Here is a 27,235-nt window from a genome sequence, read left to right on the forward strand (position 1 = left end):
TGATATTTGAATGCACACTTAGTTAATTTTGGTCCAACAGCGAATCTATTCCTCACAAGGGTAGAATATGATAATTTAGATTAAATACTCATAGAGATGGGAACTAAACTTAGTTAAGAAGATGAGTTCCCATACCTTTGCTTTTACCTTTCTTCTTTTGGGTGAAGATCAACCCATGAGGCTTGTGTACTTTCCCTTCTATGCATATTTACAAGTAAGCTCAAGAGATACGTTAGCAACACAAGCACTAGTTTCCATTTAGTAATCATTTTGATAAAGAATGAGAAGTTAGATTAACAAAACATGGAAACTCTATAGCATGAACTAGATTATTCATAGATGATGTTATGCTTAATTTTAACTCATAAAACAAGCATAACTAATCCTTTGAGATTATAGGAATAAATCTAAATCATGATTTGGAAAGCGATAAATGTAGAAGAATCATATCCAATTTAAGCAATAAAACATACAACATACATTATTGGATTGATTTTCCTTGTCATGGTGGATTATGCATTTCCATAGAGAAAATTATCTCTACAAGTGAGACTACTTAAATTATTTAGATAAAAACATTAGTCTCACATTTCTAGCTATAGAGAGAATTTTTCCTTTTATAAGTGTCCTAAGTATTTGAATTCCTTACATGACACCTTATTCTTTTAAGAACATGAAATATCTCTCTATATCTAGAACATGGCAATAATAGAATAGTTAATGCAAGGACATGCCATGTGAACTTGCAACAATTTAAAAACATGTAGATTGTCATAATATAGAATTTGATAAATACGCAATCTACCATATGAGAGGAATTTCTTCAAAGAATGATGACATAATTTTAAAACATCCTTAAGTGCTTTCTATTTCTATGTGACTACACAAGACACATGACAAATTAAGATAATTGCACTTAAGAATATAAATGTTACCATCCCTTGACTTTCCTCCATGTTGTAGGCTTTGATATTCCGCACATGATAATTCTTTAATTCCTACAACATCAATATCTTCCCCGAGATGATATGGGTTTTGAATAACATGTTGAAATAACCTTGGGTCAATCTTGAATATGTAGATTATTTGAAGATTGATAGCTTGAGTTGATAAGAATTGAATTAACTCCCTCAAGCACCCCAAAGGTTCATACCATCTCCTTCTCCTACAAGGCTTGTCAAGCATATTTTGGTACCCATCGCTTGATGGGTCCGTTAAGGTTAGTAAACAAAGATCTAGGAACCCAAAAGTCCTTTGTGTTATCACTAGGTAAACTCATTACCTTTCTAGCACAAGTTGCAATTTTGGGTTGCCTAGTTACATGAAAATTAATTGACAAGCTAGGAGTGGAATTGTTACCAATGGGACAATCCTTGCATTGATGTCCCTTTCTTCGGCATGAGTAGCATAGGCGTTTTTCAAGTTTTGAAGTTTTCTTCTTTCCTTGCTTGTTGCCTGCTACATGGTTAGTAAAAACTTTCTTTTCTAACCCTATGCCTTTTTGTTTTAAATGGGGACAAGATCTAAGCAAGTGTCCCTTCTTAGAGCATTTAAAACAAAGTCTATCATCCTTGTTAATAATCAAGCCATTAATATAGGGACATGACCTAATCAAGTGCCCCATTTCAAAGCATTCACTACACCTCTTAGTGTGAAGTGTGGCTTGATCATTACCTTGGATGTTACCTTTTGTGGAGGCGTGGTTGAGGTTTTTGGAGGAGGTGTTGAATTTCATCTTTTGTTTCCTCCTCATGGCAATCCTCAAATCCTTGACATTTTCTTCAAGGGATGTAGTGCATGCCACGGTTGTTCCCGTCTCAAGCTTCTTCACCATGTGATCACGGTTATCTTGAGAAGGTTGGGCAATGCATTTCCCTTTTAGTTGTGTCAAGCTCTTCTTTAGCCTCTCATTTTCTTCTTTGAGCTTTTGATATGAATCATCATTTGTTCCTGCAGATTCTAGCTCAAAGGAAGATTTGCTTGTTGACAAACAACAAGCATTAGCACATGGTAATATAGTATCAATTTGAATACATGTGCATGAGTGAGGTTGTTGGGATTTTAAATTTTCTATCACAACCTCATGAGCAATGTTTAATATGATATGATCATCTCTAAGATTTTCATGAGAGCATAGGAGCATATCATATTTTTCTTGAAAAGCTAGATTTTCAATTTTTAGCTTTTCCACTTGGTCCTTAAGCAAGGTATTCCTATTTACTAATTGAGCGATACAATGTGAAGCGTTATCTTGCTCAATTGAAATAGTTTCATACCTTTGGACCAAATCAACATGAGAGCACTTTAGCTCCTCATGTTCTTTAGTCAACTCGTCAAAGTGTTGCATCTTTATGGAGAGAATATCTTCTAGCCTTTGACGAGCTTCGCTTTGCTCTCTCGCTCTTTCTAGAAGTTTGAGCATGACCGCCTTATCTTCTTGGCTTAGGCGAGCGTAGAGATGCACAAAGCTTCTTTCTTCCTCCTCATCCTCATTTGTGCTTCCGCTATCATTTTCATTAGCCACACAACACATGTGGGAATCGAAATGGGAAGACAAACCTTTTGGAGAGGTGGATTCATCGTTTGGTCTCCATCGTTCATTTTCTCCTTCTTCCTTGCAAGGGTTAGTATCACAAAAACTAAAGGAAGTAGAGGCATCAAATGAACTATTATGTTTGGACTCATCAAACTTGATTTTAATTCTAGTCCAAATATCATGCGCATCGGGAATGGATTCGTCATAGTTTGATATGAAGGCACGATAATCTTCTTTGCTAAGAGAATTGTTTAAGATGTCAAAAGCTAGGTAGTTTAAGCGATAACATCTTTGATCCTCCTCGGAATTAATTTTTCCATTAAAACTAGAGGGAAAAATACTCTTGTCAATAATTTGTTCTAATTGAGGATGTATGGTTCTAAAGGCATTTATCACACTAGTAGACCATGAATCATAATTAGAACAATCATCACATAATATCTCAAGAGTTACCTCCTTTTGAGTTGCGTTCGTTGGAGGAGTCTTCTTGTTCTTTTGGGATCTTCTACGAGCCATCACTTCGAGTTGTTAGACTCAAGATGAAGTGCCTACCTTTGATACCAATTGAAAGTCGCCTAGAGGGGGGGTGAATAGGCGGAACCTGAAAATTAAAACTTTATCCCCCAACTAGATCCCTTGATTAGTGGTTAGAACAAGATATACAAATATCGGAGAATAGAAACTAAGTTCTTGCTTGAAAGGAGTATTGCTAAATAATGCGGGAGAGATAAATCAATACAACTAATAAGTTATAGAATAACAAAGCAAGAACCCTTAGATGAGAAGAGCACTAGAACAAGTTCTTTCTTGCAACGTGTTGCTTCACTAAATGGAAATTTAACTTGAAGCAATACCAAATGAAATTAGCAAATAATGGTGCAAGAAAACTTAGAGCAAGGGAAAGCAAACAAATCACAAGCAATAAACACAATGGACACGGGTGATTTGTTTTACCGAGGTTCGGCCCTCGAAGGCCTAATCCCCGTTGAGGAGTCCACTTAAGGACGGGTCTTTTTCAACCCTTTCCCTCTCTCCCCCGATCACACAAGGATCGGTGAGCTCTTCTTCTTCTCAAGGATCACTCTCGATCCCACAAGGACCACCACAATCTTTGGTGTCTCTTGCTAGCTTTTACAAGCCTCCAAAACTTTGGAGGAAGTTCAATGGGAGTCAAAACTCCACGCGCAAATGAACACAAAGATGAAGCACACACTATCTCTCGATGAATCTCACAAGGCACTAGTGCTAAACTCAAATGAGTAGCTCTCTTTTGCTTGCTCTCTCTTTTGTGGCACTTGTGTTGGTTGTAGTGGTCTAAATCTTGTGTATAGGATGGATCAATGAATACATGTGGTTGGGAGGGCTTGAGTATGTCAACTAGATGACTTGGAATGTTGCTTGGGCTCCCACACCTTGAAGTGGCCGGTTGGGGTGGTATTTATAGCCCTCAACCATCCATATAGCCGTTGGGGCGCATCTGCCAGGAATTGCACTGGCGGACGGTCCGCGGCTAGGGCCCGGACGGTCCGCGACCCTCCAACGGTCGATTCTGACATCTTCAACGGATACTTCTGACAGATCAACGGCTAGATCAACGGCTATCTGCCTCGGTGACACCACGCGGACGGTCCGCCCTTGGTCCCGGACGGTCCGCGCCAGCTCTTTAATTCCTTTTGCTCAACTTGTCACCTTCGGGCTGAACCAGGTCTTCACATGCGGACTGTCCGCGAATTATAGCCGGACGGTCCGCACGTTGTAGCTGGACGGTCCGCGGTTTAGTCGGACTGTCCCTGATTTGTAGTTCCTGGTCGAAGTCAACTCGGTGTCGCGGACGGTCCGCCGCAAGGGCCCGGACGGTCCGCGTGTGGTCTCAGACGGTGCTTGCTCTTCCATCGGACGGTCCGCAGTAGAGACACATGTTTTTGCATTGGTTCTGTCCGAGGATCATCCTGGTGTCGCGGACGGTCCGCCGCAAGGGCCCGGACGGTCCGCGCTTAGTCTGTTTTTCCAAAAAGCTTCTCCTGTCCGGAATAATCTACGGTATTCCGGACAGTCGATTTAGAATAGTTGTAGATGAACCTTTGACACCTGTAGAACATATGATCTAGAGCAAACTAGTTAGTCCAATTATTTGTGTTGGGCAATTCAACCACCAAAATCATTTAGGAAAAGGTTTGACCCTATTTCCCTTTCAGCACCCGACTGAGCACACGCCAGCCACTTGTCGCAATCACAACTAAATGTATGCCGCACCATGAGCCAAATAATTACAGCCAGCCATATAAAATAATAACACTATTTTACATAGGCGTTATTACATACTAAATAATAATTAGACAAGCTAATTCCTTCTCTCATGATGTTTTTTGCTCATTCTAGTACCAATAATGTATTCTATTCCCTCCTATTGGTAGCCTCATCCACTTATACGTAAATGAAAGGCTAGGGCCTTTAATGCCTAGCGTCATTGCCCTCTAGTGCGATAGCAAGACTACGTGAACCAGCAGCAGCATGTCCCTTTCCCATAACCAGCCCACGTGATCCACTCCCTGCACACGCAAAAGCCTGTCCAGGAACAGCTCGTGCAAGCACGCCATGGCAGCACCAACACCATTTACTCGCATCCGACGGCAGGGACCAGCCCCCCCCCCCCACGCTGCCAGCCGTGAGTAGACACTTCGGGCAGGGAGCAGTCCATCAAGCTGCGTGCAAAGTGACACCTCAAGCAGAGAGGGAGCAACAGCTCGGCCACTCACAGTGCGCCGGCCAAGGTTTTTCCCAGCACGAACCACCTTTCGTCGCCTATAAATTGAGCTGGCGCGCCACCGTGATGCCTTGCACCTTTCTAGCCCATAGCCGCTACGCCACAAATAAGAACTGAGCTCGTCTCCTCCCTTCAGCTGAACAAACGACCCCGTCGATCTTCCTCCGTAGCTCGTCCCCAGCCCGAGTAAACCACAGGTGAGCATACCCCGATGTCACCCGCAGTGCCGCTCGCTGCAGCTTCCACTAAACCAACCCTTGCTCTCAATTAATCATGACCTGTAAAGTTCTGAAATCAGCCCCCAAAATACTAACCCAACAGCCGCGTAACCCCAGATAGCCACTACTCAATTATTTCTATAATTATCCAACCAGTCGACTTAAAAAAATCAATATATTAGCCGTTCCAACTCTGTTTAACCTGTTCCTTTTTCCTAAATTTGTCTAAAATAAAACTATATTTAATACAAATAAATTGTGTGATATACTAATGCATGTTTGTCTTGCGCGCGTCATCGTCAAAGCAAAACCGATTCCGGAGGAGAACCCGGAGGAGCCGGGAGACGAGGAACAAGACGCCGCGGACACGCACGTGAGCGAAGGTAAGTCTCACCGACCCCTTACTTTGATCATGTTTGCTCCTAAGTGAGGAAATAAATAAAACTTACTAGACATAGGCGTTGCATGAGATAACACACCTGATACTGAGCGAATGAGAGAAATCATGGAACTGATGCCTTGATGCATGTTGACTGCATGAATATTAATACCTTGATAATTGATGAAACTGGATCGGAATGAAACCAGAGCAGCATGGTAAGTGTTGGAGCATGCGCTACCGTGGTGGTAGACTTGCGACTGAGTTGCCGTGGTGACATCTCGGGTTTGCTAGTTTTGGTTGGTGGCTGCTCTGGTGAACCATAAGGACTATGTGTTGTGGTGCCATCTCACCTAACTTATTTCCAGTGCGACCACATGAGCTTGTATGGGAAAGCCTTAGCCTAATCCCACTGGTTGGCCTGATAGTCGTCCGAGGTGGATATGTTTTGGGTTGGAGACCTGAGTGGTCAGGACCCGGGGTTTGTGGGCGACTAGGCGAGGTGGAGCCATGGCTGGGTGTCGGCTATGACAGAACCGTCTTGGGATGGTGATGTGCATGTGGGTACAGCGTACAACCTCTGCAGAGTGTATAATCCATTCGAATGGTCCGTGTCCTCGGTATAGGACAGGTTATGGTGTGGACACTTCAACTAGTTGAGCTACCTAACTAATGAGATGGATAACGAGCAAGGATATAGTTCCAATATTGCATTGGTTAATCATGTTTATTGATCATTGCATACTAATCTGTAACTCCCTCCCTGTAAGGGCGAGGTGGGACTTGCTGAGTACCCTTGTGCTCACCCGATGTTTTTACAGAGGATCCTGATTTCGTGCCCGAGGAGTTTTGAGTAGTTCGTGCCCTATACCCAAGTTTGGTGTGGTGCCATTGCTGTAGAAGCCACCATGTGGGAAGAAGAGACTACCCTCATGTTTATCTTATCGACTATAGTTCTTCTAGTTTATGTTATTATTGTAATCAAATGTACTAAATAAAGCTCTATATGACTGTGGCACCACTTGTGTAATGTATTTCACCAGAGACTGTTTTCCTGGTGCTTAAATACATGTTTAGCTTCGGTTGTTTAGACCGGGGCGTTACATTGGGGGAGGTGATGCTGAATTATATGGTTAGAGATGGCAATGGATAAAAACCCACTAGGTATTACTATCCCATACTCATACCCACGATGAAAAAATAGTCCCGTCGGATCACCCATATCCACTGGTGGGTATGGACCCGTTGGGTCACCCGTACCCACAAAGATTAATCATCTACATTATACAAATATCAAGTATATTCATCTAAATACCATTACAAAAATTATAGCATCGTTCAAACATCTATTCAAGAACACCATAGATAATTGGATAAAGTAGCAACATTAGGATAGTAACACATAACACATTACATGTTCCATTATATGGTTATCAAATAGTTGTTAAGCCTTCTATGATATTACTGCCCAAAAGGTTGATAAATAGTCAAAAGAGATGCATGACTTAAGTCCAAGTTCATGGATTGGGGCTAAGTTTATACCGGGTATTTTATATCCACAGGTTAACGAGTATGGATGAGGGCGGAACATTCTAATACTCGTTTATCCATTGGGTGAAGGTTTTTGCCCAATAAGAGAACAATGGGTAGAACATTTAGTCCATATACATACCCTAATAGAGTAAATACCCATCGGGTATGGCGATACCCATTGCCATCTCTATATATGGTGCAGGAGGGAGTGGTGCATGAGGGAGTGGTGCAGGAGATTGGAGGTCCACTGGATGAAATCGGTTCACCCATGCCACACAAGATTCTTACCATGATGCACCTTATTCATAACAGGAGACAATAAACAACCGACGTCGTTCAGTTTCATTTTCCTGTCCAAGATGGAATCCTTAGCTCAAGTAGCTCCAGTTCTTCTAACAATCCGCCTAGACAAGACCCAATCTATAACCCTTATGTATGGCAATGGCAACCAGATTAGGGACCACCAGGCGAAGTATCAACATTGATCATGTATGTGTATGGACATCCTCCATCGCCATATTCAAAGTTGTCACATATGTATCCAGCAGGACCACAATATGGACATGGACAAGTTCCCCATCACTGGTATGCTATTTTTGCTTCATCGATAAGTATTTATTTACCGTTCTTATTTTCTCGCTAATGTATCCCATATCTTTTGTATAGAACTATCACTATAATGGATTGGAACCATATCACGATCCTTCCAATATGTCTGGGTACTATCACTATGACTCGAGTTGAATATGTGAGTATTGTGAAATAAGTCAATCTACGTGTCGTTGGAGAACTATAAAAGAACTTGTATTTGAGTATCGCAAAGTTCGATGGCTATTTGTTGTATGAGAATTGGAGTTTGTGGTTGCATATGTATGTTATTTTGGTAAAGATATGTCGTGTGGATCAATTAATATTTACTGTGCAATGTGAATTGAGCAAATTACAAATAAACCCTATCAAAATTTTCCATTTTTTTGTAAAAAACATCGAAAACCGGTCAATTAATATTTACTGTGCAATGTGAATCGAGAAAATTACGAATTAAAAGTTTGATTTGGTTTGGACAAATCGGTCGATTTACCTGTTTTGCCGGTAAACTGTCGGTTTACGAAAACCAGAGGGGGTAGTTTTTTACCCCTAAGGGCTAGGTTGGGAGTCTAAATACCGGAGAGGATTGGAGGGGCTAAAATCCACTCCTTATTCAATTTTGAATAAGAAGGGGATTTTAACCCCTCCAATCCCCTCCGGTTTTGTGGCTCCCAAACTAGCCCCAAATGGTTTAGTTAACCCTGCTCTCCACATGCATCGTGCTATTGATTGGTGTTATCGGTTGCACCTTCGACTCCGATGGCGCCCTTCGGCTGCATCAGTGGTTCCTAAACTTGTCAAGAAATGACACTTAGGTCCACAAACTTTAAAAATGTTTTTCTAGGTCCTTGAACTTGTTAAGTGACGTGACACACATCCCTAAACTTATAAAATGGTTCATCACATGTCCATTTTTGGACCATACTCACCACTGTGTTGTGCCACTTAACAAGTTTAGAGACCTAGAAATGTATTTTTCAAAGTTTGTGGACCTTAGTAACATCAGTTTAGGGATCGCACATGCATTTAACTCTATTTATAAACACCAGTAAACATTATTATTCTAAATGATTATGTTGATCGTCATGCACTAAAACACTTAATCAAATAGGTCATGGTACATTTTATTTACAACACTTTTAATGTCTATTCGCAATTTGAGAAATCTAGCGATGGGCTTGTTAGTTATGTTGATTCTGATTATGCTGGTGATTTGGATAAGATGAGGTCTCTCGCGTGTTATGTTTTCATCACCGGTGGTTGTGTTGTTAGTTAAAAAGCAAGTTTGCAGGCTATTCTTGCTCTGTCTCTTGATGAATCCAAATATATTATTATGTGTGAAGCTTGTAATAAATAAGCTACTCTATCCTTTCATACATATATGACACTGTTGACTTTTTTTTAAATTTTTTTTGACACTCGTCTTAATAAAAATAATAATGAATTCTCATTTTTTATTTGTTTTATCACTTAAGTTAGTTTAAGCTTCAAGTGGCTATGGCTTATCTCTGCACTAATCACGACGAATCACTCAGACGGAGACGGTGAGCGTCGTCGCCGCCCGATCCTTGTATCTCTTCTTTGTTATCCTCCCCGCTGGTGGACAAAAAGACCGAAGGGACCGACCGTCGGCTGCTCTCTCGTGGCCATGGCCGTGGCGGCGGCGTTCCTCTCCAGCTCCCTCCTCCCCACTACTCCCGGCTCCCACCTCACCCCATTCACTCTGCGCTCCCGTCTCCGCCTCTTCACACGGCGCGCCGTCGTGGTCAACGCCGCCGCCGCCACACTCCGCGAGGTCTGCTCCGGCCGCGTCCCGGACCACGTCCTGCAGAGGTGACCCTCAGAACCAGACCAGTCGTCAGTCATTTATTAGCTCACTCGTCGGCGGAGGCAACACCTCCAGACTCCGTTTTTTTTACAAGAGAATTACTCCATTTCTATTATATCATAACAGAAATACAAAAGTTTTTCTGATGCACATACGGCAAACAGCGACAACACCTAGTCTGGTCAGAGAATCTGATTCAGATTACATGACCAAACCGTGCAAAATGATAGGAGGGGGCAAGAGATAGTTTTCCACAGGATATATGGTCCATGACATGTAGAACAAGAAAGCGACATGCAACAAGGTTCGATGACCACAAAAGATATCTATAACTGTATTTAGATAAAAAACAGACGCTTCACAACCGCCAGCATTCTGAAACGAAGCATACACAAAGCACGTTAGTCATCCATCGCATCACCAGGACCCATGATCTGTCTCCCCACTCCAGAACTTGCAGCCCGCACCAGAAGTCTCGCTCCCTCCTGAAGAAGATCCTGCAGTTCTTTTTTGCTAAGTCCTGCCCAAGACGAGATCAAAGCACCAATGTGACAAATAATCTCATTAGGGGATTTAATCAGAATCTCATCAAAACACATTTTATTTCTGGCTTTCCATATCGCCCAACAGATAGCAGATATTAGCACAACATGCGTAATTTTATTGATCTTAAGATGGTAATGAAGCCATACAAAACATTGATCAATATTTCCAGGAATATAATTCGTGTTAAGGCATTTCGCAACCACACCCCAGATAACCTTAGCAACCGAGCATCTAAAGAAAAGGTGATCAATAGTTTCATCCTGTGAACAAAAACTGCAAGTCTGGTCACCTTTCCACTTTCTTTTAATCATGTTATCTCTGGTTAAAAGGGCTTTGTTTTCAAGTAACCACATGAAAATTTAATTTTTGGGGGGGATTTTGGCTTTCCAGATATGTTGCATGTTAGGGCCAGAGATGTTGTTTGACAAACTGTTATACATTGATTTAACCGTAAAGGTTTTCTTCCCTCCCCATTTCCACTGAACAGTATCAGGAAAATCTTGAAACTCGAAGTTCTCACAATTACCGCAAAGTGATATCCATCGAATCTCATTTTCATTATTTAGCCATCTTCTGAAGGACAGTTGCCAATTTTTTATTCTTGCATCTTTAACTAGAATAAACTTGTCATCACAAATCTCATATAATTCGGGATCAATTGTACATAAAGGCCTCTCATTTACCCAGCTGTCTAGCCAGAATCTGGACTTATCTCCACACTTAGTTGTGATTTGTCTACCTTTCAGGTAGAAAGCTCTGATTTTCATCAAGTCTTTCCATACAGGGGAGTCGAGTTTCTCACTTTTATATTGTATAAGTCTTTTCCATGGAAGTATTTCTTGACAATTGTCTTTTGCCAAAGAATCGATTCATTTTCAATCTTCCACCACCATTTACAAAGAAAGCTTATGTTTAAAGCTTCTAGATTTTTAATACCCAAACCTCCATTTTTCTTTGTGTGACAAACTTTGTTCCAATTTACCAAGTGATACTTTTTTCTCCACCACCTTGCCAAAGAAATCTTCTTCTTTTGGCATCTAGCTTTTTAATAGTGGTTTTTGGAAGAAGATACATGGACATATGATAAATAGGTGAATTAGTCAAGCAAGCATCAATAAGGGTAATTCTCCCAGCCATGGATAGACAATTTCCTTTCCATGTTTCAAGTCTCTTATCAAATTTTTCTTCAAGCCCAATCCAGTCTGCAATGCGAAGTCTACTGGGGCTCACAGGGACACCTAAGTATTTCATAGGCAAAGTACTAATCTGGCATTTGAAAAGATCAGCAAAATTCGTTGTTGTTTCCTCATCACCATTTATTACAAAAATCTCACTCTTGAGAAAGTTTATTTTCAAACCAGACATCAACTCATACATATACCGGAGCAATTTCAGATTTCTAGCTTTTTCAAAGTCATCTCCAATACAAATGATAGTGTCATCAACATATTGTAAAATTATGAGACCATTAGGGATAATGTGACTGCATAAACCAGTAAGAACATTATTCTCTTGTGCCTTAATAAGGATTCTTGCCAAACTGTTAGCAACAAAGTTAAAGAGAATAGGTGAGAGAGGGTCACCCTGTCTCACTCCCTTATGACTTTTAATATAATTACCAACTTTGTCATTGATCTTAACTCTGACAGTGCCATCACTGACAACTTTCTCCATCCAATTCATCCATTTTTCACAGAAACCTCTTTTCTCTAAACAGTGAAACATAAAGTTCCAATTGACTTTATCATAAGCTTTCTCAAAATCTAGTTTTAGAAAGATCTCTGTTTCATTTTTCCTCTTAGTTTCATGCATAACCTCATGGAGTGTCATAATTCCACTCATGATGCTCCGACCTTTTAGAAAAGCAGTCTGATGTTCATTTATAAGTTTCTGGGCAAAAGGTTCCATTCTATTAGTGAGCACCTTAGTGATAAGTCTGTATAGGCAGTTCAGGAGGCATATAGGTCTGAATTGTTGAATCTTTGCAGCATCTCTGATTTTTGGAATGAGTTATAATTCCATAATTTAGACGGCTCACATTCAGTTTTCCTTCATGAAGGTCCTGAAACATCTGCATAACATCTTCTTTTATAGTATCCCAACAACTTTGATAGAATTCAGTTGGAATGCCGTCGGGACCAGCAGCTTTGTTTTTTTTCCATTTGAAATAAGGCTTGAGTAATCTCTTTCATTGAAAAAAACTCACACAGTGTGCGATTCTCACTGTCAGAAATATGCTCAGCATTGTTCCAAATGGAGTCATCCACCTGAAAGAGGTTTCCAGGTGCTGGGCCAAAGAGATCAGCATAATAACTAGTAGCATGTTCAAGCATATGATCTTCTCCTTCAATTCTTGTACCATTGTCTTCAAAGAAGAGGATATCATTTTTCTTTTTTCTTCCACTTGCAATTCTATGGAAGAACTCATTATTTCCATCCCCTTTCAACAACCATTTTTCATGCGATCTTTGTTTCCAATAAGTTTCTTCTTTTATAATCATATCTAAATTTTCTCCCAAAAGAGACATTTTCAATTCCAGTTGGTAAGTATTTAATCCATATTGTTCTTCAAGTTTTTCCAAGTTACCAAGATCAACTTGAATCTGGGCTTTTCTCTTATTTTTCTGCCCCTTCCTGTTCCAATCCCAACCTTTCAGATATTGTTTACAGAGTTCTAATTTTTGCTGAATTTTATCAAGAGCACTCTTGGCTTTGCAAGGTTTACTCCAAATATTGTCAACAATCTTTTTAAAATCAGGATGACTCAGCCAACCCATCTCAAACTTAAAGGAGTGTTTAATATGGACTAGTTCAGGACCAGTCACTAACATAAGAGGATTGTGGTCCGAGAGTTCTCTGGGAAACTTCTTAATCTTAGCTAGAGGAAAGATAATCTCCCAGGCCTTGCTGATAAGAATTCTATCCAGTTTCACAAGTGTTGGATCACTCTGGTTATTGGACCAGGTGAATCCACCTCCAAACATATGTACCTCATGTAACTCATGGTATTGAATAAGGTCATTGAAAGCATCGGTATGTTTATGAACAGGTCCTATTTTGTTCTTTTCGTGAGAATACCGAATAATGTTAAAATCTCCACCGACAACAAATGGTTCATTGTTTTTTGTGCAGAAATGAGATAACTCTTGAAGAAAACTCAACTTATCTCTTTCATGAGCAGGGCCATAAACAATGATTATATTCCATTTGAACATATGGATTTATCCCAGAGATCTAATTGCAGCATATGCTTTCCTTGAAAGAAAGCCCCAACGTCAAACTGGTTGGTTCTAACACCAATTAGACTTCCACCAGATTTCCCAGTAGATGGGGACCATTTCCAAAGAAAATCACCATCAGGGTCAAACTTTTTAAGAACATTCTCATTAATCTCTTCGGTCATAGTCTCCATCAGACCAACAAAGGCAAGTTTATGTTGTGTTATTAAACTTCTTAAGTAAGTAGATAGACCTTTTTTTCCAAGGCCTCTACAGTTTCAAAACAATCCATTCATTGGATGTCTATTCATTTTACACCCTTGCTGGTTTGTTTTTCATTTGTGGCAGGGATTTTCCCAGCACCTTTGGTTTTCTTTCTATTTGGATCAGGATTTTCCTGACCTTTTCCAATAGGAGATATTTTAATGCCAAGTCTTTTCTCTCTCTTTTTCTTTCTAGATTGAACAATAATGAAGCCGTCTGATTCAGACCCTTCCTCATTATATAAGAAATCAGAATTGCTGCCATGATCATCTTGCATATAGGGTGCAGCCTCTTTACCCTTGTCTTTTTCTAGCTCTATTTTTTTTGAGCTAGACATTCATTTGCTATTTCCATTTCCTTAACTAAATCAATACTTTCCAAATTGTCATCTTTTAGTTTGATACCAGCCTTAAATGCTAAGTCAGCAATATCATTAAGAGAAGAAAAATCAACTTTTTGCCGGGTTGCATAGTATTTACCTTCCAAATTCCTTTTAGCAGCTATTCTTCTGTTCTTCTTCTCGATTCTGATTCCCGCGTCCTTCTTAAGTCTTTCACTAACCCTTCTATCCTCTTTTTTAGCACACATCTTTTCTTCAACCTGCTTTTTGTTTTTGGGATTCCTCATATCTTTCTCAGCTTCTTCTTTCTGATCAACCTCTTCTTGTGATCCAAACATGATCCCACTATCCTGAGTGCTTACCAGAATTTCATTCTTTTCTTCTTCGTCTTTAAATTCATCCACTATTTCTTCAATGACCACGTTGCCCTTTTTTGTGGTTTCTTTTTTATCATAAGTTGCCCTCTCATTTGCATCTTCATCCTTTTCACCAGTAGCCCATTTTTTATGTGAATTGTAGAATAGTTAACTGTTGTTGTATTGATGATAATGGGATACAATATATATAGACTCAACCCTAACCCTAATGGGTCGGCAACCCAACAGTGGTGCCGGCCCACACACACTCACACACACAGTCTAACATCCCCCCGCAGTCGCAACGGGGGCACCACACACGATGAGACTGGAGTAGAGGCCGAAGGTAGGAGCCGATGGGTTGAAATCCCCCCGCAGTCGCAGCGTTGTGATGGTACGAATGTTGCGGCTGGAGTAGAGACCGGTGTGTGCTCCAAGAAGACGATAGCCCCTAGATGTCGAGGTAGCCGAAGTCGAGGTGGTCAAGGTCGGAAGACGCGCAACAAAAGCCTGATCTTCGGAAGGGGTTGACGTTCGAGCGTCAACGATCGGCAGGACGACACAACAAAAGGGCACCGACAGGCTGACCTTCCTGCTTCTTCGACTGTCCGGGCGTCAAGGAGCTCCGCCAGGAAGGCCGACAGCAGCGCACGCGTCTACGCCGGTCATGGTGTCCGCGCCCGCGGCAGAATAGAAGAGGAAACGGCAGATCCGGCTAGGAAGGCCACGACAGCGACGGATCCAGCCGGGAAGACGCGATCCAGCCAAAGGGACGGCAGATCGAGCCGAAAAGGTCGCGGCAACGTGGATCTGGCCGGGAAGGCCGCGGCAGCGACGGATCCAGCGAAGGCGATGAAGGGGGTGGGCGGCGAGGCGGGTCCAGCCGGGCAGGGGCCTGCGCCGGACCTGGCAAGGGGTGTGAACGGTGCCGGCGACAGGAGAAGATCGAAGGGTGAGGCGCTGCTGCGCTGATCGCCATGGGAGCCAGGGAGGCCGACAACCATGGGGCAGAGAGCTCCATCCGTCCTACTGCTTGAGGAAGTGAGGGCACCAAGCAAGGCTCTTGCAGGGGAGAAAAGAAAGCAGGGACAGTGGGGAGCACCGTATGAGGAGTAGCTCGGCCAGGCTGTTGCGCCTAGCAGAGAGGAGCAGCGGCGCGCAGCCGAAGCTGGGCGAAGCACAGGAGGCCGACAGCATGCTCCAAGGAGGAAGACGACTGGGTGAAGCAGGCACGCCGACATGAGGGGCCGCGTCGGTGCTGGCCATGGGCGCGCCGGCCTAAGGAGCGGCGCCGTCGCGAGCTGGTGGCCGCGAATCCGGGGCTGGCGGCTGGGATTTGGGGGGGCGCGGAAGCAGGGAGGGGGGGGGGGGCCTGCGCAACGGCGTTGGAGTGGTGTTGGGCACCAGGCACGCAGGAGGGGCGTGCCATGGGAGCAAGGAGCACGCCGGCGCGCGCGCAGGAGGGCGGATGCCACACTAGCTGGTGGAGGGCCACCGACAGCGGATCTAGGCCGCGGCTGGTGGCTCTGCAGGTGGACACAGCCGCGACGCTGGTTGTTGAGCGCGGCCGCAGGCGCGTTGGACAACGTCGGGCTGGTCGGCTGCTGCTGGAGGAGCCGTGCCGCGAAGGAGGTGGCGGGCGTACACAGTGCACCAGTCACTCACCGCGGAGGCGGCCGTGGCGCTGCAGCTCTCGCTGGGCCTGGCGCGCCGCGTCGGGGCCGCCGCGCCAGGGCCGCCCCCGGCCGGAGGAGCCGCGCCATGGCTGCGCCCGAGCCCGCCTGGAGACGCGGCGGCGCCGGTGGCCGCGGACAGGGAGCGACGAGAGATGGTGGCCGGCTGGAGGTTGAAGGCGAACAAGGAGTGGAGCTTGGGCGCTTGCTGTGATTACCGGTGAGGTGGAGCAGGGAGTGTCGGGCTCCATGGCAGGGGCGAGCTGCTGGGCGGCCATGGCTGCTGAGCTGGAGAGGAGAGGGCACTCGACCATGCCGCGTCGATGGGAGGAGAAAGGAAGTCCTTGCATCCATGGAGGGGGCTCTGTTCAGCCACCATGGGAAGGGGTCCGGCTTGGAGGTGGTGGCCGAGGGTGCTGGAGCTCAGGTGTTGTGGCTGTGGAGCTGGGAGGCCGTCCCCGGGAGGGAAGGTAGGGCCTCCCGGGGGCAGCGATGGCAGACGGCGGCTGTGGGGGTGGGAGGGAGCCGCCGGCGGCTGCAGTGGGAGGTGGGAGGAAAACCCTAAACCTAGTCTGATACCATGTAGAATAGTTAACTGTTGTTGTATTGATAATAATGTTAGATAATATTAAGAATGTATCTGTAAAGTAAGGAAAGGGTGATGCGCCTGTGTAAAGATAGGAAAGGATCTGTTCAGTTAGGAAAGGATCTGTTCAGTTATAGATATAATCTGAGGCAATCAATCAGATCTGTTATAGATAGAATCCAATCAATCATAATCTGTTTTGATTGATTTGATTGATTGCTGGCGCCAGCCCCTTTGTAATCTGATGATGGTATTCCATCTCCTATAAATACATACAGGCGGCCTACTACGGTAGGTAACAAACGCTTCCCAACCTGGTGTTCTTTCATGGTAATCAGAGCCACCTCCTTCAAACCCTAGCCACCCCCAGCCCATAGCAGACGCCAGGAGATCTCATGGCAAGCTCATCCTTCATGGCTATACCTACACCTTTGCTAGGGCAAACTATAGCTGAGAAGCTAACCAAGTCGAACTATGCGCTCTGGAAGGCGCAGGTTCTTCCCATCCTTCGTGGCGCACAACTGCAGGGCTACATTGATGGCTCTGCCAAGGCGCCTGAAGAGCAGATCGACGTCAAGAACGGTGACAAGACAGTGAAGGAAAGCAACCCGGAGTACATCCGGTGGGCTGCCTTGGAGCAGCAGGTCCTCGGCTTCCTCATCACCTCCATGTCCAAAGAAGTCATGGGTCAGGTATCATCCTACACCACGCCCCAGGAGGTGTGGAACATGCTGGAACAGACCTATGCAGTGCAGTCCCGGGCAAGAACAGTCAACACCAGGATTGCATTGGCCATGACTCGGAAAGGTAACTTGTCAATTTCTGAGTATGTTACAAAAATGAAGGCACTTGCAGATGAGATGGCATCTGCTCGGAAGCCCATTGATGAAGAAGAACTAGTCTCCTACATCCTTGCGGGACTAGATGAAGAATACAACCCTGTGGTCTCTGCCCTTGTTGCACAGAAGGATTCTGTCTCAGTTGGGGAGGCATACTCGCAACTCCTCAATTTTGAGAGCAGGATGGCTTTGCTGTATGGAGGATCCCAGCCATCGGCTAATGTTGCTGCTCGTCGTGGTCGTGGTGGTTCTGGCCCGCGTGGCCGGGGTCGCAATGGCCGGTTTAATCCTGGTCGCAGCAGCAACAGCAATGCGCCAAGAGGGCGTGGTGGTCCAGGAGGGCACATATCTGATGGGAACACAATAACCTGTCAGGTTTGTGACAGAACTGGGCATTCTGCCCGCAAGTGCTGGTACCGATATGATGAAGACAACTATTCCAACTCAAATTCCAAGAGTGCAGCAGCAGCAATGCACAGCTATGGTGTCGATACAAATTGGTATACCGATACAGCTGCAACGGATCATCTCACGTCTCAGCTGGACAAATTGACCACTCATGAGAAGTACAAGGGGACAGATCAGATTCACACTGCAAGTGGTGCAGGTATGAACATCTGCAATGTTGGTCATGCTGTTATTGATACCCCTACTAAACCCTTGCATCTCAATAATATCTTGCACGTCCCAACAGCACAAAAAAGTCTTGTTTCTGTTCATCGTTTCTCATCTGATAATCATGCCTCACTTGAATACTTTCCAAATCATTTTTTGATTAAGGATCTGGACACGAGGAAGGTTCTTCTTCAAGGTAGATGCAGAGATGGTCTTTATCCCCTTCCATCAGACAGTTCTTGGCGGGGGGCATTTGGCGCCATCAAGTCCTCTCCATCTCTATGGCACAATCGTCTGGGTCATCCATCATTGCAGATCATTCAAAAATTAGCCAATAATAATCAGATCATATGTTCTAGTGAGTCAAGTAGCCCGTCTGTCTGTGACGCTTGTCAACAAGGCAAGAGTCACCAATTACCTTATCCAGTGTCAACAAGTGTCTCTACCAAGCCTTTACAACTCGTTTTCTCGGATGTATGGGGCCCAGCCCCCGAGTCCGTTGGTAGAAAAAAATTCTATGTCAGTTTTATAGATGATTTTAGCAAATTCAGCTGGATTTATTTGCTGAAACATAAGTCTGAAGTGTTCCAAAGATTTACTGAGTTCCAAACCATGGTTGAGCGCCTATTTGACACCAAAATTATTGCTATGCAAACAGACTGGGGAGGCGAATATCAGCGCCTAAATTCTTTCTTTACTAAACTCGGCATCATTCATTATGTGTCCTGCCCACATGCGCATCAGCAAAATGGACCTGCTGAACGCAAACATAGACATATTGTTGAAGTTGGGTTGTCTATCCTTGCTCAAGCATCCATGCCGCTTAAGTTCTGGGATGAGGCTTTTGCCACAGCTGCATACCTCATTAATCGCACCCCCACGAAACTTCTTGATTACTCTACACCTCTTGAGCAGTTGTTCAAACAGTCCCATGACTATAATTTTCTTAAAGTTTTTGGCTGTGCATGCTGGCCAAACCTGCGGCCCTATAATACTCGAAAATTGGCTTTCCGCTCTACAAGATGTGTCTTTCTAGGCTACAGCAATATGCACAAAGGATACAAGTGTCTAGAGGTCTCTACTGGTCGTGTCTACATCTCTAGGGATGTTGTGTTTGATGAGCACATTTTTCCCTTTGCTGAACTTCATGCAAATGCTGGAGCACGTCTTAGAGCACAAATTAATCTCCTGCCTTCTACCTTATTTCCTTCATCCAACCTTGACAATAGGGGCATTTTTAATACAGCTGATCACACTTTGCCTGATGTTACTGAGGCTAATGCAATTGATGATGTTGTTCCTAGTGTGGTCTCTGATGTCAGAATGCAGGAGATAGGTACTGAGCAGCTTCAAGTGCATGAACAAGAGCAGGTTCAGCCCAAGAGTGCAACAAAACAATATATGAAACCACCTATCACTACCACGTACCAGAGAAGAGAGAAGAACATATCAACTCCACCTTCAGCTGCATTACCAGAAACTGCCACAACACCTTTTTCTTCTGCTGTTCCTTCACAGGAACCTACTGCAGCTCCTTCACCATCGTTTCAAAGTGCTTCAGAATCAGAAGAACATGTGTCTCTCATGGAAGGAACTGAAAGTGCTTCAGCTGCAGGTGGTTACATAGATCTGAGACCTCGTACTCGGCTTCAGAATGGTACAATACAGCGCATCAAGTATGACTGTTTGGCTGCCACAAGTGAGCCCCAAAATTTAGCGGAGGCCTTGGGTGATGAAAACTGGAAGCATGCAATGGATGCTGAATTTGAGGCCTTGGCTAAGAACAAGACTTGGCACTTGGTTCCACCAGAAGGAATCAAAAATATTATTGATTGTAGATGGGTGTACAAGGTCAAAAAGAAGGCAGATGGTACTCTGGATAGATACAAGGCTAGATTAGTCGCTAAAGGCTTCAAGCAAAGGTACGGGATTGACTATGAGGACACATTCAGTCCAGTAGTGAAGGCGGCCACTATTCGGGTTATTCTCTCTCTAGCTGTTTCACAAGGGTGGTCACTACGACAACTTGATGTTCAGAATGCGTTTCTTCATGGCATTCTTGAGGAGGATGTATATATGAAGCAACCACCAGGTTACGAAGACAAGCTGCAGCCACACCACATTTGCAAGCTTGACAAGGCCATTTATGGTCTGAAGCAGGCACCTAGAGCCTGGTATTCCAGACTCAGTGACAAACTATTGCAGCTAGGTTTTCAAGCATCCAAAGGAGACACCTCTCTGTTCTTTTACATCAAGGAAGGTATCACCATCTTCTTGCTTGTATATGTCGATGACATAATTGTTGCAAGTTCATCTCAGGATGTTGTCTCAGCTTTGCTCAAGGATCTGAAAACTGATTTTGCACTAAAAGACCTTGGCCCACTACATTATTTTCTTGGAATAGAAGTGCAGAAGGTAGATAATGGTATTCACCTCTCGCAGAGAAAGTATGCCTCAGATGTTCTTAGTCGAGTTGGTATGATAAATTGCAAGCCTACCACTACACCACTCTCTACTTCAGAAAAATTAAGCCTTCACAATGGTGAACCCCTTGGGCCTGAAGATTCAACACGGTATAGAAGCATAGTAGGTGCCCTACAATATCTAACTTTGACTCGTCCGGATCTCAGTTTTGCAGTGAACAAAGTGTGCCAATATTTGCATTCACCTACAACAGATCACTGGACAGCAGTCAAGCGTATCTTAAGGTACCTTCGATACACTCTTCACCATGGGTTGAAGATTTCAAAGTCACCTTCTCTGCTGGTCAGTGCCTTCACTGATGCAGATTGGGCTGGAGATATTGATGACAGGCGCTCTACAGGGGGATTTGCTGTTTTTCTGGGCAGTAATTTGGTATCCTGGAGCGCTCGCAAACAACCAACCGTGTCAAGATCTAGTACTGAGGCTGAATACAAAGCTATTGCAAATGCCACTGCTGAGTTGATGTGGATTCAGTCTCTATTGAAGGAACTGAAAATTTCTTGTCCCTCTACAGCAAGAATCTGGTGTGACAATATTGGAGCTACCTATCTCACAGCCAATCCAGTCTTTCATGGTCGTGTTAAGCATGTTGAAATTGACTTCCATTTTGTGCGTGAAAGAGTGGCAAGGAAGCTCCTGGATGTGAGAGTGATTTCTACAAATGACCAGATAGCAGATGGTTTTACAAAAGCTCTGACAAAGAAGAAGATGGATCTGTTCAGAGACAATCTTAACTTATGCAAGTTATGATTGAGGGGGGATGTTAGATAATATTAAGAATGTATCTGTAAAGTAAGGAAAGGGTGATGCGCCTGTGTAAAGATAGGAAAGGATCTGTTCAGTTAGGAAAGGATCTGTTCAGTTATAGATATAATCTGAGGCAATCAATCAGATCTGTTATAGATAGAATCCAATCAATCATAATCTGTTTTGATTGATTTGATTGATTGCTGGCGCCAGCCCCTTTGTAATCTGATGATGGTATTCCATCTCCTATAAATACATACAGGCGGCCTACTACGGTAGGTAACAAACGCTTCCCAACCTGGTGTTCTTTCAAATAATGGGATACAATATATATAGACTCAACCCTAACCCTAATGGGCCGGCAGCCCAACAGTGGTGCCGGCCCACACACACTCACACACACAGTTTAACATGTATCATACATTCCAATGTTCATACCTGCAGCAAACAATTCCTCCCCTAAAAGGTCACTTGTATCCTCTTCTTCAATGTCTGTAATTTGAACTCTTCCTTCTTTAGTCAAATTCTCTTCAGTTGAGATATCTTGAATGATATCCTTTCCTTTATTCAGATTCCACATGTTTTTCTCAGCTGGTGGAGCAGGGGGAGCCTTCATATATCTATGCTGCATGGGCTGGCCATTTTTTCCTTTTTGCTGATTATTGTTATACCCTTCTTGAGTCTTGCCTTTGTTTTTCCCTTCACTCCAGGGGTTTCCTTCAAACTTTGTTCTCTTAGCATTGTTCTGATCTTGATCATCAATTTTGATGCCACTACCACGATTGTCATGGGGATCCTCTTCCTGAATTTCCCTTTCAAAGTGAAAATCATATATAAAGAGACCCAAAGAACTCTCAACCGTGCATGGAACAACACTGACATCTCTGCAGGCAATCCTTACCCTTACATATTCATTTCTCACACGGGTTTTTTCATCAATTTCAACTACCTTTCCCACTAATCCACCCACTTTAGCAATGGTTTTTATAGATCTCTGCTCAATTGGGATACCTCTGATTCTAAACCAACCTCTTTGTAAACAGCTTTTGGCACTGACAGCTGGAGACCAAGGATCGATAGTTATTTGAGCTTTTGCCGTTCGCATCCCCAGTGGCCTAAAGTATCCCAGGTCTTTAATCATTTTAGGGTCTGGAAACCTCATTAAAAACTTGTTTTCACCAATGGATCTGGCAGTCCACCTCCAAACGTTTTTTCCAACTAGATTTACAAACTCCTGCTCAATCTGTTTTTCCCCAACTGTCCCTTGAACCACAGAGATCACCGCAATACTAGACCGCTCCATTATCATTCTAGTATCAATGCTTTCCTCAATATAAAAGAAACTTTGATCTTCAACTTGAGCCGCACACAATTCAGGACCCAGATTCCAGGGTAAGCATTTTTTACAATCAAAAACAGTATGATCATCACAACCACATGTTTCACATGAAAAACGATGGCGACAATCTCTCGTCAAGTGATTTTTTTAGACTCCGTTTTTTTATATATACAAAAAAAATATTGATTCAAGCATTAGAAATTTGGTTTCAGGGCTGAGGAGATTGGCTATGTCGTGCCCACCGAGATGCAGGAGCAATCCCTGCCGCTTCTGCTGTCCGGCCAGGATTGCATTCTCCACGCGCAGGTGGTCCTTTCTTGCTCGTTTCTTTCCTAGTCCAAGGGTTCGTGTTTGTTCGATACCGCTGGCGTGTCATCGCATTTCACATTTCACTGTAGACAGGCTCCGGGAAGACGCTGGCCTACCTCTTGTCCATCTTCTCCACCATCGACTTCAGCAGGTCCTCGGTGCAAGCGCTGGTTGTCGTCCCCACGAGGGAGCTCGGCATGCAGGTGATTGGCTTTGCCGGCTCGATTGCTTTCTCACTGCACCCCGTCTGTCTGATCTCTGATGTGGTGTCTCTCTAACTGTGGTGCTCCAAGGTTACCAAGGTCGCTAGACTACTCGCAGCCAAGGCGTGCACCGTCATGGCTTTGCTTGATGGCGGTACGCTCAAGAGGCAAAAGAGCTGGGTCAAGGTAATAGCACTGACCCTCTATTGCTGGATTTGTGTCGATGCCTAATTATTTTATTTACTTGGGACCAGTTTGATAGGAAGTGACTATTCAATGGTTAGTTGTTCCAGATCTATCCCATGCCTTCAATGTATATTTATGTTGTTAGGATATTGGCGCTTGTAGCGGAATTCACCTATGACATTGACATCATGTAGAGAGGGTAGTGCTATCTAAGTTTTTCCTTTTCTCCCTTGCCACATGTTTTGTGATAGAATTGTTGATAAATTTACAGGCAGAGCCCCCCGCGATAATTGTAGCTACTGTGGCAAGCTTGTGTCAAATGGTCGAGAGGCGCGCATTCAGTCTTCAATCCATGAGAGTGTTAGTTATTGATGAGGTGAGATCATCACTCCACTTTCTTAAATCTTGAATCAAATTACTGTCAGAGTTTGCTCTGCTCGCTGATGCTCTGTAATTATAATTTGCCAAGGGTGCTAACCATGTTTTTCTCCATAGGTCGATTTTATTTTCGGGTCATCAAAGCAAGTCAGCTCTCTTCGCAAAATATTAACCTCCTATTCAGCAGCTTCCAGTCGTCAAACCATATTTGCAAGCGCATCGATCCCTCAGCACAATCGCTTTCTGCATGATTGCGTACAGCATAAATGGACCAAGGTTGTACGAACTTCTTCTACTGAACAAATTGTTGTTTGTTTTTGTACTTCAAAGAAGGCTAATGCTTTTTCCCCTTATCATGGTATAGGGTGATGTGGTTCATGTTCATGTCCACCCTGTACAGCCCATGCCTTCGCACCTGTGTCACAAATATGTGGTGAGCATATCAAATTCTCATTGTTGTGAAGTATACTAATGTTCTTCTTGATAACTAATTCTGGGTTGCATGGCACTAATTGATAGGCCGCACGTCACATTTCTTCTCAACCAATCCAATGCATATAGAGGAAACCCTCTAATCCAATGCATACAGAGGAAACCCTCTCTGCCCCAGTTTTTCTCTTCTTTCCCAAAATAAGCTCGCGGCCTACCTTCTTTCTCCTGAGAATTCATTTCGATCTCTGTCTGAATATTGGTAACTATGACAACACAATCAATGTGCAGATCTGCACCAAGAAGGAAAGGATGCATGTTTTACTATCGTTGCTTGAGAGGGACGCACCGAAGTCTGCAATCATATTTGTTGCTGGGCAGGTACTGTTGTGCATGATGTTCTTTGATATTTTCAGTTTCCACAGTTGCTGTGCTCTGACTAGTACACCCAATTCATAAGCTTTTAGATGTTGGAAACTTTGACGCTTATAAGTAAAAAAAAAAAAACAAAAAAACAAAACTGTTTTGTTCACTAATAGAGGAGCATCTATCTATTCATCACCTAGTTCTGAGCAGTTATGTTGATGGTGAATGAATCTTTAAGTCGTTAACTGAACCTCATCCTCAACTCTGCATTCTGTTTTGTAACTCCTGAACCTAGTCTGAGAGATCAAAGAAGGCTGGAAATCCTCCTTCAACCATGGTGGTCTCTGATTTCTTGAGAAATGAATACAAGGGAAGCCTTGATGTGATGCTGCTGGAAGAAGATATGAACTTCAATGCTCGAGCTGCCTCGTTCTCCGTAAGACTGAGCTCCTCCGAGGATTCTAGTTCCTTGTCTGAATCACCCCCACAACATACACAACATCTTCATTTCTCTGTATTATTGTCTATGAGGATTCCTGCAGGAAGTGAAGGGAAGAGGATTCCTGCTGGTCTCAACCGACATAGCGAGCAGAGGGTTTGACCTTCCTCAAACCAGCCACGTATACAACCTGGATCTTCCTAAGACGGCAACCGACTATTTGCACCGTGCTGGAAGAACAGGGAGGCAACCATTCTCCAGGTTAGAATTGGAATGCTGCGTGACAACCCTTATAACAGAGGAAGAGCACTTCGTTCTACGGAGATTTCAGAATGAGCTCAAGTTCCACACCCAAGAGGAAGAGCTGCCCCTCATGAATTGCTTTCCAGGATAGAGATACTTGCTTGTTTCATCGTCTCGTCATCCTATGAATGAATTATTCCATCTCTCTAGGTGGGCCGTCGACATTCCCACGTGAATCGCATGCTTGTGTCAGTGTCACGTCTTTTCTCGTGTTGTACAGCAGCCGATGACAAATAAATGAAAATGTTTTGCAACTTTGCGTTGCTTTGCTTTGCTTTGATGTAAGTGTGAACTGAGCTGATTCCTCTATTTTCAGGATGTATTTAAATATCTACTAGTTAGTGCCCGTGCGTTGCGACGGTACACGAACACCGCTGATAAAAGCATTAGTAGTAATTAATTTTAGATCACTTCTAAGGTGTGCTCTCTTGACAGGAGGAAAAGGAGGAAAGATTCATTCATTTTTATTCATCAATTAGAACAAAGTAGAAGAAGCAATTAAACACCATACATGTTCATATATTAAACCCATATATTATCTAATAGCTACACCTGTGGTCAACAAGATGTTATTAATCAATTACGAGACTTCCTATGGATACACGATGTGTCAATACTAATAGGCCATTTTTTCCTCAAAAACAATGATATAGGGATATGCTATTTTGTAAACATTAGTAAAGATTTGTAAATAGTTTATATTGGCTAATTATTGATAATAGTTGTCTTCAGATATTCTGCATCGTGCCCCTGACATAGTAGTCGACGGCCTGCTGCAAGGGTAGGCCTTTGTACTCCATGGCAGTGGCCACGTCCCACTTGAGCGTGCACGACATGGCGCACGCGTCGCATGTGTATGTGCCGAACCTGATCAGCGGTGAATCCCCAATGCGCCTGAGCATCTTGCTCATCAACCGTCTGTGGACATGGCCGCCGCACACCCCAACGTCTCCGATGCGTACACACTGATGGGCAACCCGTTCATCACCATGCCCGCCTTGTGTACGTTGTCGTTGTCCACGCTATTCGCGTTGCACTTGTCCATTCCCATTGGTGGGATGAGGTAGTCGAACTGTGCGAGCGCGAAAAGTAGGAAAAAAAAGAACAACCATGGTTAGTTCACTGTTGAATCGATTCTTCTTTTTTTGGTAAGCATACAACTGAGATGAGAAATAAAAATAGTGATGTATGAGATGAGTGAACAAGAAGAAACCGGGATGTTGCCGCCTGCTGGCCTCCTTGGCGAGCTTGAGCATGCTGAAGGTAGTCGAACTGCAGGAGGGCAAACAGAAGGAAAAAAGAACCATGGTTAGTTCTTTACTGGATCGATTCTTCATTTTTTGGTAAACATACAACTAAGATAAGAAATAAATGGAACAATGTATGAGACGGGTGAACAAGAACGAACCATGATTTAATAAAATAGTTAGTTGCCTCTTGTGTTACTACGTTTCTATATTCACAATACTTATAATATCTATCCTTTATAGAACATACACAGATATGAGCTCTTACAGTTTCAGGATCACTCAAGTCTCCCAAGTGTACACCGGAGAAGTTTGAGAAAAGTCCCGATGATGAAGGTGGAGAGAACTCATAGATTATGCGGTACAGTGACATTGGTGGGACGAACTCCATCAACGTAATTAAGCTCCTGAAGCACAAGAAGAAAAGGAAAATTAAGTCAGTGTAGTTTTATTTTCCAATTTGTACAACCACAACCATCTTAAAAAGTCTTTCTCAATAAAACTGTGGGTGATACCGTCTTA

General features: G+C 43.5%; 1 protein-coding gene, 1 long non-coding RNA gene, 1 other non-coding gene and 1 pseudogene across 4 annotated transcripts; 2 read left to right on the forward strand and 2 right to left on the reverse strand.

Annotated features, from left to right (window-relative positions):
* Positions 1-9,561: 9,561 nt before the first annotated feature.
* On the forward strand, positions 9,562-25,763 carry LOC100281356 (ATP binding protein). 2 transcript variants are annotated; one of them, XM_023300773.2, is made up of 11 exons: positions 9,562-9,851; positions 22,790-22,906; positions 23,066-23,159; positions 23,252-23,365; positions 23,456-23,551; positions 23,823-23,927; positions 24,047-24,205; positions 24,294-24,362; positions 24,650-24,739; positions 25,020-25,160; positions 25,267-25,746. In XM_023300773.2, the coding sequence occupies exons 1-11, from the start codon at positions 9,667-9,669 to the stop codon at positions 25,555-25,557; spliced, it is 1,461 nt and encodes a 486-aa protein (XP_023156541.1). In that variant the 5' UTR covers positions 9,562-9,666; the 3' UTR covers positions 25,558-25,746. The 2 variants fall into 2 exon arrangements, with proteins under 2 accessions (XP_023156541.1, NP_001147746.1); NM_001154274.2 differs by lacking the exon at positions 22,790-22,906 and having other exon boundaries at positions 9,629-9,851; positions 25,267-25,763.
* Positions 10,076-16,574, reverse strand: LOC111589928 (uncharacterized). The gene is made up of 2 exons (XR_002749013.1): positions 16,462-16,574; positions 10,076-10,366 (listed from the first exon to the last, which is right to left on the reverse strand). It is a non-coding gene; the product is annotated as an uncharacterized lncRNA (long non-coding RNA).
* Positions 17,708-17,846, forward strand: LOC111590010 (small nucleolar RNA Z247). Its single transcript, XR_004852304.1, has one exon. It is a non-coding gene; the product is annotated as a small nucleolar RNA Z247 (small nucleolar RNA).
* A 431-nt stretch (positions 25,764-26,194) lies between the features above and the next one.
* Positions 26,195-26,522, reverse strand: LOC109941471 (probable isoaspartyl peptidase/L-asparaginase 2; annotated as a pseudogene).
* Positions 26,523-27,235: the final 713 nt, after the last annotated feature.

Source organism: Zea mays, chromosome 8, assembly GCF_902167145.1.
Source record: "Zea mays cultivar B73 chromosome 8, Zm-B73-REFERENCE-NAM-5.0, whole genome shotgun sequence".
NCBI classification, from domain to species: domain Eukaryota; kingdom Viridiplantae; phylum Streptophyta; class Magnoliopsida; order Poales; family Poaceae; genus Zea; species Zea mays.